The sequence below is a fragment of the Chenopodium album genome, chromosome 5, assembly GCF_948465745.1.
Source record: "Chenopodium album chromosome 5, dcCheAlbu1.1, whole genome shotgun sequence".
NCBI lineage: Eukaryota > Viridiplantae > Streptophyta > Magnoliopsida > Caryophyllales > Amaranthaceae > Chenopodium > Chenopodium album.
The window spans coordinates 137,284-151,588 of NC_137838.1; the positions used below are offsets into that span (position 1 = coordinate 137,284).

Below are 14,305 nucleotides of genomic sequence, written 5' to 3' on the forward strand. Positions count from 1 at the left end.
ATGTTGTCTTGATAGGGCTTAGTTTGGAGTGGGATGGAGCACATAGAAAGGTCAACTCTTGACTCCGAAGTGGTTGTTCGTATGTTGGTGAAGGAACCCCTACCAACTCTCCTATATTCACATGATTTGGAGATGTAAAACTCTTATTTCGGAATGGGAGAATTCCATCTATCACTACTATAGAGAGGTTAATCGGGCGACTGACTGGTTAGCTAACTATGAAGTTAGTTTGAATGAAAAGTTTGTTCTCTTTCTGGCGGTCCCGAAAGATCTTCATGTCGTTTTATTAAATGACTTATGTGGGGTAACGAGGGCAAGGATGGTTTCGGAAGAGTAACAGCTTCTAGGCTAGCTTTGCTTTCTGTTTATTTTCTTTGTTCTTTTTGTTTGTTTTGGGGCTTAGCCCTCTCTTTCACAACAACAAAAAAAAAAGGTCCGGTTAGAGGCTCTATTCCCTCACCCCTCTAAAAGGCCTTTTTTTTTCCTTTTATTGAATAACCCCCTCTAAAGGGCCTTGGCCGCTAAACTTAGGAGCAACGATATCTAGTTCATGAAGCAACACAATCATACTAATACAATGAGGAAGTGTAGACACCTACTTTTGGCCTCTTGTCCCGAAAGGAAGTGCGATGATGTTACAAAAACCCGTTCTTTATGCTAGATCAAAGTTGAAGTGTTTATGGTCTACGAAATGCATTATGAAGTAAGTTAAAACTCATATTTGATACCAAGTTATCTTAGAGCCTTGTCCGATTACTAATTAGGCCTAAAACGTGCTCATACATGTTTAAACCTGATTAATAACGGACCCAAATGCGGCAAATGCAATGATTCGATCCAATGGATCTTACATTGTTGTAAACCAAGCCAAACATATAAACCAACCATCATATTTCCGTGAATGGCCTATATATATGGATATCCCTTTAAAATAGCTTTCTAACGGTATATTATAAGCCCAATTTCGAGCTAAAACGAAGAAGTTATGATCAAAACACTAAACCAAGCCCTAAAACCGACACCCTTGCACTCCAACGGCCATATCTTTTGATCCACAATATATTTTAACATAATTCAAACGAAATTGGAAAGTAGACATTTAGAGTTTTCCAATGTTATCTCACACGCCTTAATCCGACTTCGCAATCAAAAGTTATGGAAGTTTTAAAAACGCATTTGCATATACGGCTGGCGCGCAGCACCCAGCGCGACTTAGAGAGTTGCGTGCACCACCTGACGGCGTGACTCTAAAACCCTAAACCTAGATCCCTACGCCTATAAATAGGTATCTTCATTCAACCCGAAAGAGGACGGAAAAATCATAATTCTAACCCTAGCATTCTAAAAACCCTAAGTCTCTCAAGTTCTCTTACTATCATACTACTTTTCTTCTCTCTTCCCAAGTACTTTCCAACCCTAATTGAATCCATTGAAGTCCTTGGAGGTACGAAAAAGAAAGAAAGTCCATAAACGCATTAAACAGAGATTTTACATAAAAGAAGGACGTTAGGTTTCTTGAGCACTTAGATAAATCACTTTTCTTTTATTGTTTAAATAACTTTAATGGATTAATTAGTGTTATTTGATCACTTTAAACAAACTTTTAATTAATTAGTTCACATAGTATTCTTTCGCTAAACAAGACTAGAATTTGATAATTAATTGTTGTCTTATCACTTAAGACAAGGCGAATATTGTTTATTTTGTTCTTTTCATGAATATTGATTTAATAAGAATAACGACTTTTACAATGTAATTCCTACGTGATTGACGCGTGTAAATAAAATCAACTAACTTAGGGCTTGTTTGGCATCGTTTTTTGTTCTCAGTTTCCTTTTTTTAAAAAACTAATAACCAAAAACAGGAAACAAGAAAAAGATGTTTCCACTTTTCTGTTGTCAATTTTCAAAATTATCATGATTTTAATAAGTTTGAATAATTTTTAACTCATTATGTGACATATATTATATAGTTTTAAAAAACAAAAACCCAAAAAACATAAAACCACAGTGATGCCAAACGAACCCTTAGTTATTAGTTACCACGTTGCATACTTGCATATATTGTTTGGTGATGAAATTGTGAAAAAATGAAGAGTTAATAGAGGTCGTACTAGGGCTAGTATAGCGTTTTCGCTCTAAAGGGAACATTATCTTGGTACCCTCGCTCCCGAACTCATTTCTGGTTTATGTAGACCAATCTGGGCATAGGTAAACTTACGATTCGTGCTAAATATCCCTTGAACTCTACTTGGGAGAAAGGCATGAACGAGGTTTATGAGTTTTCCTAAAACTCATTGGCGACTCCTACTTGTTTTTTACAAAAAAGCGTGATGATAGGATCCATTCTAATTCAAGGTCCCCCAAATTGTCAGGAATTCAAATCCTAATACACCCTAACAAGTGCAAAGTCTTAGGCTTTTAAAGGGCCTGGGCATTTAAGGAGAAAGATCCCCTACGATGGGATACCCTCCTTATAGGAAGCTTATTTTGCTAAATTTAAACTAAGCAGGCATTCGTAATGCCAAATTGGTGAAAATTGTTAACACTTGCAAAAGGAAATTAAAAAAAAAAAAAAAAAAAAAAACTACCCTCCATTTGATCCTATGTGGCTTTATCTATGTATGTGTACAATATGTGAGAATATAGTTTTCACATCAAAGCAAATGAGGAAGTATTATACAGTTTTTATTTTAGCATTATTTGCTAGGCAATCCCAGTTTATTACTATAAAAACGGAATATGCTTAACAAAGGGAAAAAAAATGTAATATTTAGGATTTTATTAAATCAAAATGACCCTCGGACGTTAACCAAATATTTTTTCTAACATGTAAATCGAGACAAATTTTGGGCACACATCAATTACAACAGTGTATGAGAATATAATTTATTACGAGAAGCCATTGTTCCCATTCAAATACCTCGTACGAGTAGCCATTGCTCCCATTCAAATACCTCGTAGTGTTAATTATTCTAAAACAAATGAAATAGCCGAATAAGTCCATATTCTCTTACACTTTAAAATAATACTTGTACTTGATACTTATACTTATATATTAAAAGACGTTTCTAAGCAAGCCTACACGCCAATGTGGCGCTCTCCTCAATTAATCAAATCTTTTATTTCACATGCTTAAAAATATGGATGTTAAAAAATTTAAACCCACAGCTTTAAGTTTAAAAACTAAAGTGTAAACTAAAATTGACAAGAATAATCCCAACTTTGCTCCATTCGCCCAAAATAATTCTAACTTTTGATTATTTTTTTAATAATCCGAACTGTATACTCCATCCGCCTAAAACACTCCCAACCAGTCATCTAACTTGTTATTCTAGATTGATTGACGCGTGTCATCATACAATTGGTTTAAAAAACAATAAAAAAAAAGCACCGGACTTCAACCTAGCCACCCTCCCTCCACCGCCACACAATGCCCATCCCAACCCCTGCCTCCCAAGCGTCAGACACCCTCCTCGATCACCCTTTCCCTTATAGACATCATAAGCTAAATTCCCCGCATCCCCACATAGGTGTAATATCCGTTCTATTTACCCAAAACACATAATTTTACCAGATTCTTGTAAAGCAAGCTCCAATTGTAGAACCCTAGAATGAAACTTTCTCAAAATTCGGTAAATTTTCTCTACGTCAGCCTCAAATTCATCAAATTTACGATCATGGGCAATACTATTTGTGAATCCCTATCCAAATGAACCAAACCAAACCCATTTTGAGAAACTAGGAATTTATTAGGAGTCAAATAAATGTTGCAGAAATTGGCAACAAATGTTAATCCAACATGAGATTCAGGGGTAATGATAGAGAAAGATGATTGTTCCGGCAGAAATACAATGATAATCTACACATTTTCTCTCTTTGATCTTTCAATTCACCAATGTAGGTTGAAATTCAATCACGAAATCTTAATTGGCCAGGAATGGTGGTTTAAGGGGAAATGGAAGGCTGACGGTCGGGAGAAGGGTAAGGGCGGCGCCGACTGTGGGTAATTGGGTCTGGAGTTGGCAAGTGGAGTGCTGGGGCGGTGTTTGGGGATGTGGTTTTTTTTTTTTTTTTTTTTTAATTTTTTTTTTAAAATTAATCAGTTAATAATAATACTTATATATATATTTTTTAAAATTTTTGACCAATAACGTGGTGACACGTTTATATTAGACTTTTTTCTTACAAAAATTACCTGTTTATCCTGTCACTTGGGTGTATTTTGGACGGATTAAGTATATAGTTGGGATTATTAAAAAATTATCGAAAGTTGAGATTATTTTGAGCGAACGGAGCAAAATTGGGATTAATCATGATAATTTTTCGTAACTAATAAGCTATCATATATTTATTACATGTCAATCTACCAAAATTAAATATAATTTTGGATTTTTATTTGACAAAAAATAATGCAATAACTCACGACATTGTCTGAAACTAAAAATTAGTTCAAATGAAATACAAGTAGCAAAAATAAGTTAAGAGAATGAGGTAAACACTAAAACTTGTTATATACAACCAGGTGCACGGTCACCCAAGGATATTATTTGTTTGTTTCGATAATTATTGCTCATTTTATCATCAAATGAGTAAACAAATATCTTTAGGTGTACCTTACACCCGAGTGTATATAAAAACTTTTCAGTAAATACACATATACGCGGGCGCCTTAATTGGAAACCCATATCTGCAACGGCAAAAGCCAAACGGAGAAATGACCTTTGCCCCCTTGAATACATTTAAAAAATCTCAGTTTCAGACCACCACATGAGTACTATAACCCAGAAAATTTCTCCAAAATTTAATACGTAGTACTCTTTCAAACTTCATCTTCCTCAACGTGTTGCTAATCCTCTTAACCCTTCCTCAACTCAAACCAGTATGTAATTGTGTTCCTCTTTCTCTCTCCAATTCCTTTTTACTGTTGCATTTCCATTTCCAATTCTTCTTTTGTTCTTCAAGATTACCCAGAATTTTTCTCTAACATTGCTATTTTTTTTTTTGAATTTTTGTAGAGAAATTGCAATTAGTCCTAGCGCTGAAAGGATTAAAGATTGTGATATTGGTGTATGGCAAATGCATACCATCACATAGGAAGAAGAGTTGATGTAATTAATCCATACAACGTCGTGTGCTTTGTTCCTGTTTATAATCCGCTTCCACCTGCTTTCCTTGTTCGTATGGATGTTCATCTCTCCATTACTTTACATCAGGTACTTCCCCATTTATTAATTTTTTCTGGGTTTATCTTTAATTTTTCTGGGTTTTATGTTAATTTGTTTTTGGGTTTATCTTTAGTATTTTTTTCTGGGTTTAATTATATTTTGTTTTGGGTTTAATTTCATTTTTTTGTTGGGTTTAGTTCATGGTTAGTGAAGGTCTGGTGCCGTCTCCTGAAGAGACATTCAAAAGAGAAGCCATAATTCAGAAGCTCAAAAAGGTATTTCCTTTTCTTTTAATTATTTATTTATTTAATTTTTTTTTTTTGCGCCTTTAATTATATGATTTAATTTAATGAGTGGGTTTTGTTTATAAGAATATAAGATTGCCTATAGTTAGAAAATCGTGGTTTTATGTCATATTTTTTTTTATACATGCATTTCTTGGCTGTTGTTTGAAGCATGAAGCTAATGTGGCTTAAGATTTTGGGGGTTTGTGGAAATGCTCAGATTATGACCAAGGAAATTAATTCTCTTTGTAATTGTTGTATATAGGCCGATGCGCGAGTAGTCGAGTACGGTTGCATACATTTGACCCGGTTCCATTACACATGATTTAGGCCAAAGTCTCATAAGAGGCATATGGATAACAGTAGTGTTATACATATATTCTTGATCAGGAACTTGTGCTTTTGTGTGTAAAAACTGGTTTGTTTCAGTGAAAGTTTTGATGCTAGGATAGTATGACTGCATGAGAATGTCACCAAGGCATCTAATGTATATTATTGCAGCAAAATTGAAATTGGTCCAAACTTTGTATACTAAGGGGTAAACGCAGTAAAGTTCCTTTTTCAATAGGAGAAAGTAGTACTACTAGCATATGTGCAAGGCATAATTCATATTTGAGCTAACAAGTTTCTTGAGAAGTCATTATAGGTTGTGCTATTAGAGCAATAATGATATCGGAATTCGGCTGATGATCTAATTCTACTTTGCAATATGCATTTTTCAAAACTAATAGTCTTAAGTGTACATAATATGCACCAAATTAGAGCTAATGGGTCCGGATCTCTGGTTCCAATTTTGTTTTATCTCCTGCCAGGCTGCCATTCTACCAAAGTAGGATTTTGAACTCAAGAGTTTCCATGTGGATTTATAGTGTATGTTGTTCAAGGGAATCATTCAATTGTATAGTCATTCTTCAAAGGGTAGTGTTTTGTTCAGATAAGCTATTGATAGAGGCAGTCATTTTTCTCCCTCTTGTGGCAGACCTCCCATTTAAGTGTTTGTTGTATAAACTACTGCTTTTTCTTTGTGTTGTATGATCTAATTTTAAATGCTTCAGTGTCCTATTTAATTGGCTCATGGTGATTATTTCCGTGCTGTAGACTGTACAGGAATGGATTACAAAAATTGCTCACCTGAGGAAGCTCCCTAAACAGAGAAGAAACTTATGGATCAACAATGCATCAGCTACAATATTAACTTATGGATCTTTTGGCCTTGGGGTAAGAATTCTATTTTGCACTTGTACTATGTGCATGGACTCATGGTCTTATGTTTCTTACACACATAAACTCATTTTTTTTTTAATTTTTAATTTTTATATATTAAGATTTTGGGCCTGTTAATTATGAAATATTTTTTTTCTTTATTTTATGGATCTTCTAACTATAAACAACAGTGTTTGATAAAATAGTGTTTTGGGGTGGTTTTGACTTTTGCGAGGTATAATTAATGGTTTGGAGAAAGTAAATTTGAAGTTCTGTTCTATTTTTTTTATCCCTAATTCAGCATTTTGTTGTATAGAACACTAAAGTCTTGCTAGCTATTCTCTATTATCTAAAATATAACAGTTCAACTACTACAACAGCTTATAGGGCCTTAGTCAGTTTTTTGTGCCTTGAGGTCTACATGCAAGCAAAGTATAGAGTTAATGGTCAACATGCTTAGTACTTGGTTAAAGCTTAACAGAGAGGCATGCATTTTTATATGATTGTTAGATCCATCAATTCTAAATTTCCTATGCTTTGACTATTGTGAATGTATGTTACATGGACTCGGGTAGTAGTGTCAGTCCGGTCTGACATAGGTATATATCGAGGAGTTGGCCATTTTATGAAAGGTTGATGATTATGGTCCAAAATGAATTGTTAAACATTCATATCCAAGTTGGAGTATCAAGTATCCAAGACGGTATTGAGGTCTACTAATGATTTTAAGTACCATAATATGCGCAAGCTCGTAAAATTATATAATCTTGAAATCTCCATGAAAATTTAAACTAAAAATCTCAGATGTCATTTTAAAGTTAAATTTGTTTCTAATGAAGCTCATATCATCTTTTGTTCTTTCATGTTGATATATATTAGAATTGATGAAAATTGTTTAATATCATGCTTGTGTTTCCGGTTAGGCGGCGTTTGATAACAAGTATGATTCAGGATTTTATCTGTAGTTTCATTTCTATTTTTTTTTACCCAGGTTCATAATTCAGAATCAGACATTGATGCTATATGTGTTGGCCCTCGGTTTGCTACTCTAGAAGTAGGTTTCTTTTTTCTATCTATTTTATGGGATTGATGCGTGGCTATGTGTTGGATGTTGTCTCATATTTGTCTTTGACATCGCAGGAGGATTTCTTTATTGTTTTATACAATATGCTTAAAAGCTCACCTGAAGTGTCTGAAATCTACTGTGTCAAGGATGCTAAGGTGCCATTAATGCGGTTTAAATTTGAAGGGATCTCTGTTGATATGCCGTATGCTCAACTTCGAGTTATGTCAGTTCCTGAAGTGAGTAAATGCTAGCTGCTTAAAGATGGAAAGTTACTCTGAACAATATAGAACTTATTTACCAGGATAAATGAGAATTAATCTTCATTCTGTCTGTTTCTGTTTTATAATTGAATTTATTTCCATTACAGTGTATATAAATTTTCCCCTTTTCCCTTACAAAGAACACATCCTAATGAAAAAGTTTCTTTTCTTGATCTGCTGAAATCATGAATGCAGAATGTGGACCTGCTGAATCCAATGTTCGTGACTAGTATTGATGAAACTAGTTTGAAAAGCTTATCTGGTGTGTGTACTAATCAACGCATCCTTCAACTTGTTCCAAACTTGGAGGTAGTATGTTCTTCTCTCTTTGTGTGTGTGTGTGTGTTTATTTTATATATATATATTTTTTATGTTGAGCATTTTACTAGCTAGCATTTCAACTATTGAAGTTGAACCCTGGCTCATCGTGCGGGCTGAACTTGGCCTGTCCTTTTGTGAGTTGTGATGGACAATTGAGCGATGTATATGCATTTACTACTAAGTACAGTTATTATTACTCAAATGCTTTAGCCTTCCTTACGTTTTCTAGTTTTGTTGTTTAGGACACAGGCTGTGTTTCACTTCTCCTTCAACCTATGCATATCATCTCCATATTGTTTGAGTTAAAGTGATCTGCAGTTGTATTAAGTAAGCCATGTACATTAACCTTGTGGGGTAGAAAACAAATTGGTAGATTAATGATTATTAAAAGTAAATTCGAAGAAAATGAAACTTGGAAGAGGTGATAAGTTCACCTCTCTGATGTTTTAATATTGGTCACAAGTCGTCTCACTTTCTTATCAATCCTTTTAGATACCTTAAAGTCTTGCTTTAATCAACTTCTCCTTTCCTCTTAGATCTATGAGAGCTGTCTACATGTTGATGATTAATTCATTCTAATGGGGTAATAGGTGGTGCTGCATCTTGGTGAACTTTGTCTAATATGATACCTTCTTTGCATTAATCATCTCCCAACATTATTCTCAAAAAAAAAAAGGATCAGACTGTTCACAATGTTCGAACTAGTCATTATTCATTAGTGGTTGTCATAATTGGTATCCTTTTCCTGGTATGCCACTCGTGACACTTAGTAGCTCAATAAGGAAAAATTAATCCTACCAGGAATAATTGTCATCCGTACTATAGTATGATATCTGCAGAAAATGTTACCAAACATCCATATTACAAAGAGTTTTTTTAAATTTTTTTGATCTAACATGAAGTATCCATATCCATTTGGTGAATATAGCGGATCTGAGTCATCTGACACTGGTTCCTGAGGTTTAATGAAGAGTTATGTGTAATATAATAAAAAAGTGATAAATTGTACCTATATATATAATTTTATTTCTTCATTCAGCCCTTTGGGTCTGTATATCTACAGCATTCAGTTTTTAATTTCTTATATATGTGGTTCATATGTTACAGAATTTTCAGTCATTGCTGCGGTGCATCAAGTTTTGGGCCAAACAACGTGGTGTTTACGGTAATGTAAGTCATCTCTGCTTGAACTTCCTCAGAGATTAACAGTTTGCTTTTGGAGCTATGTGCTCCTTGACTGCTACTAAGTTTTAGAATGCATTAATCTGGTGTTAGTTCTCGTATAATTACATTTACCATGTGACTTCTGGATCTCTTGAAACCCAACAACATTCTTTTTTTCTCTTCTGCTTAATAAGAATGTCACATAAAGAGGGACTGAGTATTCTATGTTTGAATTGCTTTAAGCACACATCTAAGATTTAAATCCCATTTTTTCATAATTTAGTTCTTCTCAAATCTGTAGTAGTTGCAACTTGGGACCATCAACTATAATTACCTGGAATAAAAAGTGAGGCAGCAACTTGTGCTCTTTCTGGTTATTAGCAAACAATTGTTAAATTGACAAAGTATAGTATGTTTACATAAAGATGTAATTAATGCTATGATCCTGCAGCACAAGAAATAGAAGGCCTCATGTAATTATATCCATTTTCTATCTGTGCAAAATGCAAAATTTTAGAACTGGTCTTACTTGCCAGGCTTACTACAACCATTCATATCTCAAACTTGGAATAAATACATGCAGAAGGTTTGGTATTTTATATTGTGGACCGTGTCAATTTACTGGGTCATAACCTGCTATAATAATTCCATAAACACGTTGCAAAGATATGGCAAACAAATAAAGTAGCCCAATATTTGGATTTGAGTCAGACAATACCATACCATAATCAACAGATCGAGCAACCAGACTTAGCATAAATGTAGTGACTGGAGCCATTTTTAAAAGGGGGAAATTAGCACTACTTGGTGAAGTATAGGTTCTTTTAGAATCACTTTTGAACCATCTGCTAGAGGTTGTAACAACCCGAATGATTCCACTATATCAGGACCCTCATCGTTGCACAAAAGCCATTACTTCACATTCAACTAGCACCAACAAGTCTCCTTTTCGTTACTCACACACCTTGATCTGTTAACTAGATTTTGGCCATCAGTCAATCTGTCAATTCCCCCACCAACTTGTTATGATGTTTAATTTCTAAACTCTTGCCTTTTCATTTAATGCAATAGTGCATGTAAGGAATGTCCTAATAATCTATCATTTACGGGCTATTGGCCATTCATTAATCTTTAATTAAGTGTAAAGTAATTATGCAATTCTTTTTGTTGGACTGTGGTGGTTGTACTGTTAATGTTGTTGCCATGAATGGACATGCAGTTAGTGCTGAAAAGAGACAAGCCTCCAGTAGATCATGTTCTGTTAGTACACAAAAAGAAGCCTGTATAGTTGCACTTGATATTATCTGTGGTAGCTACACCGGTTTTCAGTGAGGTTCCTACTTCCTGCCTCAGTATCAATTAAAGCAGCTAACAAATGCAATTGTACATGACACCTTAGTCTTGTCAATTTCAAATAACCTTTTTTTGGTTGTGAGGCATTATATAGCAATATCTGGTTGTTGTGTGTTCTGCTTGAGTATGATTCGCTGTGGCATCGTGTATCATGGATGGGATGCTCAGTTTTTCACAAGCTTACAACAGTGATATATGCTTGCCTGTGGAAGCTTATCTCTCTGTTGTATTTGGTCTTCTCCTTCTTTGTCACTGAACTAGATCATAGGAGGATGTTTGGAGAGGAAAACAACTGTTTTGTGTCCGTTCCCATTGATTATATTGTTTTACTACCCTAAATGGCGCTCTTAATGTTTGGGAATTTCACTTCTGGATGCATCCCTATGACAGGGTTATAAGTGAGTGTTTTTCTAGGTTCTGGTTCCCCAATAATCTGAGGCAAAGATTTTAGGAGTTGGGTGGGTGATTTTCCATGTACCCCCTTTTCCAGATTGATTTATAAGTATATTGAGGCCAGGTTGTCTTAAGGGGAGCGATTTTATGTCCACTTTTTCCATCAGTTAAAGCTAAAACTATCAAACATGGCATCACTCCATGTGACGTCAGAGTGGTAACATTGATTGGGATTAACTTGTTGAGTGTTTTTTTCATGTAAATAGAGAAATGAAAGGCATGAAGTTTGGAAGATTTGGATTTTACATTTAAGTGATTTCCCTTTCTGTTGTTTTAAGTTTGCATCTCTCATACATCCATATTTTATATTCTTGTCACATAGGTGTTGTACTGTTATCCCATCTGGTCACATCTTTCAGGCTAGTCTCCATGTTACTGGATAATTGACAGCTCTATGTTTGTTTTCAGCTGTTTGGATTCCTAGGAGGGATACATTGGGCTATATTATCAGCTTTTGTGTGTCAAATGAGTCCAGATGCTTGCTTAAGTGCACTTGTGTTGAACTTCTTCAACACATTTGCCAATTGGCCCTGGCCTACACCTGTTGTTTTGCAAGATGGAATGATGCACGTTGTGCAAGATGTGACCGAGAAAGTAAATTGGATGCCAATTGGTCTGCCTTGTAGCCCTAATCAATGGTGCCAATCTAATGTCACACTGAGCACGTTTAACCGAATTAAGAAAGAATTATTCAGAGGGCATGAAATCGCCAAGGTTAGCAGACTTGATTTTTTGTAATAATAAAGCCTTTTTGACCATTTTATAATTCATCACGTAGATACTTTTGCACAACTAGTGATACCAGGCTGTGATTTTATAAATGGCTTGGTTGATTTTTCATTTTTATTAACTATGAGCAAACATAAGTTATTTGACATTTAAATTCTAGTGGAGTATAGACAATAATGCTCAAGATACTCTGTTCGTTGACCTTTGTCTCTTTGAATTTTACAGCTTTCACTGACCTATATTTTCTGACACATTTTATCTTTAAATTTCCAGGGGATCCTGCGGCCTGATTTCGACTGGGATTGTTTATTTGAACCTTATAGTCTCATGTACCGTCATTTGTATCCCCAATTTCTTAAAATTTACCTTTTAGCTCGTGCAAAAGATGAATTGGGAGAATGGGCTGGATGGGTGAAATCACGTTTTCCCTCTCTCATTTTGAAGGTTAGTGATGGTCTATATGTGACACTTTTTGGCTCATTTTTGTCTTTACACTGAATACAAATTGGAGGCAATTTATAGTGATAGGCTATATACATTAATTTTCAGATTAAAGTAAAGATCTCACGGGGTATAACAACTATTATCTCTTTAAATTACTAGTTGTCTAAGGGATTTTATTATTTTATTAAAAGAAGACTGTTGGAGAACTGAATTAATATAACTTCACATGGCTTGTAAACCTTTTTACCTTAAGCCATTTCTCATTAATGTGTCTCTCTTTGTACAGTTGTTGGCATCTGTCTCTTGCCAATAGTTGCTGGCATTCTTCTCTTGTCTTTTTTCATTCCTTGTGCGTCTGTTAAAATGCTATAAGAACTACATTTTAGATGAACAGGTAAAGAATGTGTAAGAATATTAAAGATGATGAGAGAACCTTTTGACGCCAAGCTATTTCTGTTCCTTGAAGCCATGAATCCTATGATCGTTATTTTGTGTGTGTGACGTGTCTTTATCTGCTTTCCGTGTTATCGAGACCCTCACACTTTGTAAGCCTTTTCTTCTGGTGAGTTGCTCACACTTTGTATGCCTAGTCTAATAAAGAAAAGGTATACTGTAAGCATGTTCTCTCCCTTTCACTCGTTTGTGCAAACAACACTCACATACAACACAACAATTCCCATTGTTGTCCGAAAATTTTCTCATATTTGGTTTTTCTTGCAGTTGGAGGACATCAACGTTTCCTGTGACCCCAACCCCACTGAACATGTTGACTCTGGAGCAAGTGTAGTTTTCTACTGGGGCCTTAATGTTGATCAATGTATGGGTGTCAATGTAGCTTCACTTGAGAAGGAATTCAGGAACTGTCTTAGTAGCTGCTACCGAGGAAAGCCAGGGAAGATGTTACTGAGTATCGTGCCAGCTTCAGAACTGCCCAACATTGAACAGTTCTTTACCAGAAAAATGAACGGAGGGAAAGCATTCTGCGGAATTCCTGAATATGATCAGTATAGAATGCCTGTGTACCCGCCGAACAATTTTGTCGGTTATGTTGCCAGGGAAGGAGGTCATGCTGGCGTATTGGTTTAGGCTTGCAGTAATTTTCTTTTCATAAAATGAAATGGAGATTAGAAAAACCAAAAGCCCCTATTTTTGGTAGATTCCTCTGCTAATCATCAGCTCTAGGTAGCGTTTGCATCTGTGTATGGTGATTAAACAATAGATATATGTACATAAAGAGGGCACAAATTGCTCTGGAATGTATAGATTTAAGTGGCAATCTACATCTGTACTAAAAAAAAAAAAAAAAAAACAAGTACAGTACATTTAAGTCTTTGAAGATCAACTAACATTAGAGGAAAGAATGAAAGATACACTGCTGATTGTTTTTAGCCATGAAGCTGCTTAGTTATCCAGTGGATTTTTTTTTTAATTTTTTCAAATCTTAGCAGATTGAACTTCATTAAAAATACCTGTTCTTTTGAGGAATATAATAGGCTAATACTTCGTAGTAGTCTACGTTGTGTTTGTAAGTGACATCATCGACAATAGAATCACTTGTGGTTGGCTACCCATTTAACAGTTATTTTAAGTCATTGAGCAGAAATTTGCTACCAGCATATCTCTGCTTGGTAATTTTTTTGTGATCTAGAAGCATAAGTTGTTTGAAACACTAGTAATGCTTATTACTAATGCTACCACGGGTTTTCAGTCGATACCTTTGCATCTCTTAGATTGTGTCTGAGTAATTATTACAGAATGCTGATTTAGTACAGTACACACTTGTGAAATCTAAAAAGAAACACCATGGATAAAATGTACATTACCAAGATAAAAAATCCTCCAAATTTATTTTCGTAACAGA

General features: G+C 35.0%; 1 protein-coding gene across 1 annotated transcript; it reads left to right on the plus strand.

Annotated features, from left to right (window-relative positions):
* The first annotated feature begins 4,676 nt into the window (after positions 1 to 4,676).
* On the plus strand, positions 4,677 to 14,091 carry LOC145629924 (nuclear poly(A) polymerase 3-like). The gene is made up of 11 exons (XM_081682164.1): positions 4,677 to 4,881; positions 5,018 to 5,215; positions 5,365 to 5,442; positions 6,550 to 6,669; positions 7,646 to 7,708; positions 7,795 to 7,956; positions 8,176 to 8,289; positions 9,409 to 9,471; positions 11,680 to 11,985; positions 12,274 to 12,444; positions 13,165 to 14,091. Exons 2-11 carry the CDS (start codon positions 5,072 to 5,074, stop codon positions 13,528 to 13,530), a joined length of 1,587 nt encoding a protein of 528 aa, XP_081538290.1. The 5' UTR covers positions 4,677 to 4,881; positions 5,018 to 5,071; the 3' UTR covers positions 13,531 to 14,091.
* The last annotated feature ends 214 nt before the right edge of the window (positions 14,092 to 14,305 follow it).